This window comes from Osmerus eperlanus, chromosome 14 (genome assembly GCF_963692335.1).
Source record: "Osmerus eperlanus chromosome 14, fOsmEpe2.1, whole genome shotgun sequence".
Classification (NCBI taxonomy): Eukaryota; Metazoa; Chordata; class Actinopteri; order Osmeriformes; family Osmeridae; genus Osmerus; species Osmerus eperlanus.
The window spans coordinates 6,736,885-6,743,439 of NC_085031.1; the positions used below are offsets into that span (position 1 = coordinate 6,736,885).

At 49.1% G+C, this 6,555-nt stretch overlaps 1 protein-coding gene across 1 annotated transcript; it reads right to left on the bottom strand.

Annotated features, from left to right (window-relative positions):
* Nucleotides 1-2,376: 2,376 nt before the first annotated feature.
* On the bottom strand, nucleotides 2,377-6,253 carry dusp4 (dual specificity phosphatase 4). The gene is made up of 4 exons (XM_062477876.1): nucleotides 5,686-6,253; nucleotides 4,769-4,896; nucleotides 3,949-4,168; nucleotides 2,377-3,146 (listed from the first exon to the last, which is right to left on the bottom strand). The coding sequence occupies exons 1-4, from the start codon at nucleotides 6,071-6,073 to the stop codon at nucleotides 2,764-2,766; spliced, it is 1,119 nt and encodes a 372-aa protein (XP_062333860.1). The 5' UTR covers nucleotides 6,074-6,253; the 3' UTR covers nucleotides 2,377-2,763.
* Nucleotides 6,254-6,555: the final 302 nt, after the last annotated feature.

Sequence of the window (6,555 nt, forward strand, 5' to 3'; positions counted from 1 at the left end):
TTCTGGCGAGGCGCCAGCTTCCTGTGTAGGAGGGTATTGATTTCCTGTGAGGCGAAAGATGAATCGCATTGATGACAGAGGGCCATTTACTCAGCCGTCAAACCTTGGAAAAGGAAACCAGGATGGTTCATCAATGCATACATTCAGGAGGCTTAATCAACCCACGCATCCAGGATGGGCATTAGAACCCACTTCATCAGAGATACAGTCCAGCCTCAATTAATCACTCGGCATTCCGCTAGCTGTCCTGTTGGGGGACAGACAGCTGAGTAGAGAACAACAGCAGCGGTATGTTTATAGTGGAAAACAAAATGATGTTTAGTTGAATAGAAATCCATGTCCATCTCTCTGTGTCAACAGACACACCCGCTCTGGAGGTTGTGTGGTGAAGTGCGTTGCTCAAGAGGGCGCTCTGGAGGTTGTGTGGTGTAGTGTCCACTAGTCTGCAGAGCAGGCTGTGTGTGTGCAGTACTGCACTCGGTCACCAGGGGGAGCTAAAGGCCCAGTCTTGGGAGCCAAGTGCTGAGTTGTAGAGATGACTGCCTCTGAGGTTAACAGGACCAGGCATCTGGACATGTCACTTAAATATCATGAACTCATTCATTTATTTACTCATTTATTTATATACTTTATGTATTTATCCACAGTAGATATGTTTCCACTGTATTTTTATTGTACTGACTTCAGTTCTGATTCCATGCATGTTAGATTTGTGTCTGTTCTATAATTTTGGTGATGGAGAGTCAGTTTAGAATGGAGTCAGAGTTATGTGTCCTTATGCCGAAATCAGAATCACAATAAACTCTAATCTTATATAAACTGTGTGGAATAGCCTATAACATCAAATATTTATAAACCATAATCTTACGACCGCAAAACAACAGATGACCAGAAACACGTGTAAAGAACATTGTTTTAATGGAATCTTAGAAATAAATTAATGAGGCTAACGGCTCCCCGTCACTAAGACAGTTTTCTCTGTTTGGTCTGGAGGGATGATATTGCCTTGATGACGCAGGACTGGAAACAGACACTGGACACTGGTAGAAAGTATTGCATTGATTACTGATTGTTCCCCTACAGTACCATCTCTCTCTGATGATCTAGACATTGTGTTTCTATGAAGCTCTTTCTCTACTTGCTATAGTCCCTGTGTTTTCATCACCTCTTACTCACAGCTAAACCCCAGTATGGCATCACTTCAAAGTGCTGTAGAAGGGGGAGGGGGCATTTTAATCAGACAGGAAGTGGGAGGGATCCAAACCATGGGTTTACCCAGAAGCCTTTGCCCCCTGGGGCTTCCTGTTCCGTATGGGTTTACATGAACAGGAAGTCAAAGATATTCCCCTGTTTTTCTGCCATTTGTCTGCACTCGCCTGCCTGCCTGTCTGAGGGGTTATTTGTGCGTAGGTCACTATTTTGTGAAGAGACCATTGATTGGTTGCTGTGCATTTGGCCAGTTTCTACAAAATATGGGTATTGAGCTTGAGGCAAAACACAACCTAGAAATACCGTTTTGTTCATCAATCCCAAAACGTAGACCACCAGTACCACATGTATGTCTACAACAACAGAACATAATATGCTGGCCCACAGAGAAGTGAAAGAACATTCTTCATAGAGAACCAGACAGACACAACACACACACATGCTCACAGGCACACACGCGTGCGCTCTCTTATAAGGCAAACAGCTCTGTCTGAGTCATACTCTGTATTCCTGGGCACCATCTACTACTAAGGAGAGACAGGCCACTACAGCAGTGCTTTGGTGAGTGAGAGGAGGAGGAGAGGGGAAGGCATTATTGCTCTAATTTAGGCAGAGAAACAGACACAAGCAGAGAGGATTCCACTGTTGGTATTGCAGAGTCCAAATGCTTAGTTGTGGATTTGGCAGTTCACTGTCCAGTTTCGAGAGAGACACACACGGGCACATCCAGGGACTGTTACTGAGGACCAGGACAACCCTGTCAGGACCACGCAGGGAGGGAGAGCTAGGGGTCTCCTGGGCCGTGCTGCAGGGGCAGAGGGTTTTCAGGTCTCTCACTCTGTCACTCATCAAATAAATTGGAGGGGGAGGAAGAGAGGATGTGGAGGAGGATGAAGGGATATAAAAGCATGAAAGGCTAAGAGGACAGGAAGAGGATGTGGGGACTGGAAGCAGGACAGGATGCCAGCAGAGAACACCTGTCACACTGGAGAGGCTGCTGCTCTGTGTCACAGCCCTGCAGAGTGACAGGCCTCATTCCTCTCCTCTCGTCTCCCCTCCCTCTGTCTCCTCCTCACGCTCTCTTCCCCCCGTCCCCCCCACCTCCTTCTTCTTCCTCGTCTCTGTCTTATCTCTCTCCCCCCTCTCGGCCTGCTGTTCTTTATCCCTCCCTCCCTCCTATCCTCCTCCTCTCCCCCTCTTTCTCTCTAGCAGCAAGGGGAGATCTAGAATGACAGAGTGGTGGAGACGTGTTGACCCCTCCCTCCGTCCTACCTCCGCACTCACACTCAAACACAGGAAGAGCCGTATCCATGGAAACAGGATCTCTGCCCTGCAGCCTGTTTTCCCCACCACGAAGCCCGTTCATTGGCCGCCACGCCAGTCTGTCAAGGACGGCGGTCCTTGGCACCCGAAAGGCTTCCACAGCCAGTGAGACAATGAGAAACGCCCCCCCCCCCCCCCCCGGACCAGTACCTAGAAGTCTATATGGAGGGAGGGGAGGATGGATCTCAGCAGCCAATGGCAGTTCAGTGTCTGATTGGGAGGGGCGGGCCATCAGCAACTGGGGGAGGTCGTGATCGGACTGTGGCGGTAGGCGAGGCCGCTGGACGTGGCCACCACGGAGACGGGAAAGCTGAAGATGAACGGGGAGGTGGGTGTGACGGAGGACGTGGAAGACTTGGGCCCCAGCGTGGCCAGCGGGCTGCAGGCCTCGGCGGCACAGGAAGTGGCGAGCACCTGGGACTCGAACTGCAGCAGTTGCCCCATGAAGCTGAAGTTGGGGGAGATGATGCTGCGGCGCTGGCGCACAAACTCAAAGGCCTCGTCCAGGCGCACGCGCTTCCGCATCATCAGGTACGCCAGGCAGATGGTGGCGGAGCGGGAGATGCCAGCCTGGCAGTGCACCAAGACACGCCCACTGGACTCCTTCACCGAGTCTGGGGGGGGGGGGGAGGGGGGGGGGAGGGGAGAGAGAAAGAAAGAGAGAAGTCAGAAATGTAACCCATTGGTCAACAGCTCCGGAAGCGCACGCCCGCACACGCTCAGACACACACAGTCACCGTTTCCTGAGGCAAACAGACATGCAAATTGACATCCTGCACCAAAGATACACAGACGACACCAGTCAGTCTGTATGTGTGTTCAGTTTCACCCGAAGCCAGCATAAAATGGTTCACTCAAACATACCGACACACACACGCCCACTCAGTTTGGAAATAACACCGAGCAAGTAGCACCCAAGAACAGTGTATGAGTCAGACTCTGGTCCCTCAGCTGCTAACTCTGATGCTGTCAAACACACACACACAAGCGTCACACACACTTATACACGTACACACATGCTTGTGAAACAAGCATACATGTCTGTTAGTCTGTCCCCTTCATACTGGTGTTTCCCTGCTCCATCACAGTGTGTGTGTGTGCGTGTGTGTTTGTGTTTATCACTAGACACAGAGACACGCACACACTACTTCTCAGTCACTAACGTCAATACCTCTTAGCAAAGAACTGATAGCTATCTGAGGTACTCAGGAACAAAACTAGACCATCAGGCTCCACTGAGACAACTGGGCAATCAGGATCATTTAACCAGCCCGCGGGCTCTGGTATGGAAGCTTCCCTTTTCGCAAACATCACATAGATCCATATAAGGAACTAGACCAAATGTCTGAATGCAAATACAAATTCTCCTCCTCCACCCTCCCAGACCCCTCCTCTTGTCCTCCTCAGCTGACTCACCTATGAACTCAATGGCCTCCAGGAACCAGGAGCTGATGTCCTCTTTGTGGTTGTCCTCCACTGGGATGCACTTGTACTGGTAGGTCCCCTCGAAGTGATTGGGGCAGTTGGAGGAGACGTTGAGCAGGGCTGTGATGCCCAGGCTGTCCAGCGTCTCCTTCCTGGAGGCATGGAGGGCACTGCCCAGGTAGAGGAAGGGCAGGATCTCCACTGGACCTCCCTGGGGACAGGGGAGGAGAGGAGATTGTATTATATATTTCATGTGTATACTCCACAACTAGAATTTGACAGTGCATTTACTGAGTAGGATTTGTGGATATTAATAAAAACATATTTAGTCAATTGTAGTTGACTAAATATTATAGCTCACTGGTAGAGAACTGGATATCAGATCAATAAGTTGCAGGTTAAAATCCCCCCCTACGTCACTTTGGATAAAAGCGTCTGATAAATTATTACATTATAATTATTTTTTAAATAGAACGAATTGCGGAACTATCTAGGTCATTGGTGTGATTTCCCAGGCCGTCACGGTGATCGATCACTGGACACATTATTGATCCGGACGCCGTTATGTCACTACTGCTGAGGGCTTCTGCTCGCGCAGGCAGGAAATGATCGATACTCCTAACAGATGTGCTCCACGAGAGGAAGGGTGCAATGTTCGTCAATCATCAGACATCCCACCCACTCGAGGACAGAGGGAGGGCCAAACTCATATCGGCAAATGGCCGGAATCCTGTTTTATGCAACGTCTAAATAGGCCAGTCTGCAGGTAGACCACGTCCAAGCAATCCAGTGTAAATAACCGTTGTCCTACCTGGTCGGGGTGCGGTGTGCCGCACGAGGAGCATGTGGAGTCCAGACTGGACTGGGAGGTAAACGAGGGCAGGGACTTGGTCTTTACACACAACTCTGGGAACTCTGCGTAAAACCTGTCGTAGCCTCCTGCAATGAAAAACATGACATGTCGAGGATTAGCACATACAAGATAGAGTGCCAGTCCGACTAACTTGGTAAAGAGATGGCTAAATAAGCACCAGTTTTTTGTTTAAATAATAAATACTACAATAAATAGGACACGCACGACAAAACGTATTATTGCATTATTTTGTTCTTTTATATTTAGGCCTCAGCCATGTGACAACAGTGCGCATTATTTTCCTCAATAAAATCAAATAAAACCTATATAGGATTAGAAACAGGATTCACGGTGCTTTATGCTACAGTGCAACTGCGTCACAAGAATCCCCTGGCAATAAAGACCCATGATACGCCATAATTATCGATAGTAACATTAACACCACCAGTCTTGTGGCGGGATGTCGAGCATGTGTGGCGCCTGTCTGGGTTGGGGTGAATCAGAGCTGGAAACACTGCAGCACATCGACGTCGAGCCCCAGATGTGCGCATCAGCTTTGGTTGGCATTACCTCATTGATATAAAGCTCGTGCCCATTCGGTCTGTGTGTAGCTCTTGTTGTGGTGCGCGCACGGCGCACCAGCACAATTACACACAATGGACTATTTGTTATTTTTAAACGACAAATAAACGACAAGAATGATATAGGGGCTACATGACGTATAATACACTGTACAAATATTACTATTATCACAGTTGTATTACCAACGGTGTTGTTTTAACCTGTTCATATAGCCTACACTGGTTGATGTTAGTAAACAAAGATCAAGACAAGCTAAATGTTCGTATAGCTTCATGTGAATGATGGAGCGTTACCTTTCAGTAGGTAGGTCTCCGTTCCAACCGTGTCCCGGTAGAGCGCGTTCATCACCAGTGTAATTGTACTATCGTCTTTCACCGCGTCCGAGTCGGGCGTCCTCTCGTCGTAAAGGACCACAGCGGAGTACAGTCCTGAACTCAGCCGGGACCGGACCTCCTCATCCCCGGGTAGTATCTGATCCAGGCTTACAGAGCCCTTGGCTCTGCGCCGGACTATCGTGTTGCAGCGGACATTGACGGCGTCCCGGATATGCCCCGCGCTGAAGGCCAGGAACGACCTACAGTCCAGCAGCAGGCACTTCGCGTGGTCTTCCTTCAGCAGTCTCTTCAGAACATTACAGCTCATCTCGCAGAGGTCATCCATCATCACCATGTTCTCCCCCATAACTGAAGGGAAAGCTTCAGCTCGGTGCGCAACGAATCTGGACAGGCAGCAAATGTTCTGTGACGTTTAATCCTGTGCGGTTTCCTGTGTGTGTTGTTGCACTGTGGGGCTCTCTATTCTCCCAAGAGCATTACTATCACGCGCAGCCAGTCACCTTCCTTTCCGTTTTATGAATGGGGCTTGCGCTGCAGCGAGCGCTCTACCATGGCTGGGTGGCGTCACAATGGGGCTGACGTCACAGCACAAGCACCATTCACTAGCCTCCCTCCTTTCCTCATTCATAAAAAAGTTGACTATAAATGCAAGGCGCGGAGTCTGCGGAGATCAAACGTAGCATATCAAGTAGTAGCATATCAAGTCGAATATGTATTCTGGTCTGCTTCACTCTTAAAAAGGCATCGTGCTTGTATTGGACAATAGGCTATGCGGATGACGCCTATATGACTAATAGGTTATTCAGACATTTTTTGATTAATGTAGTA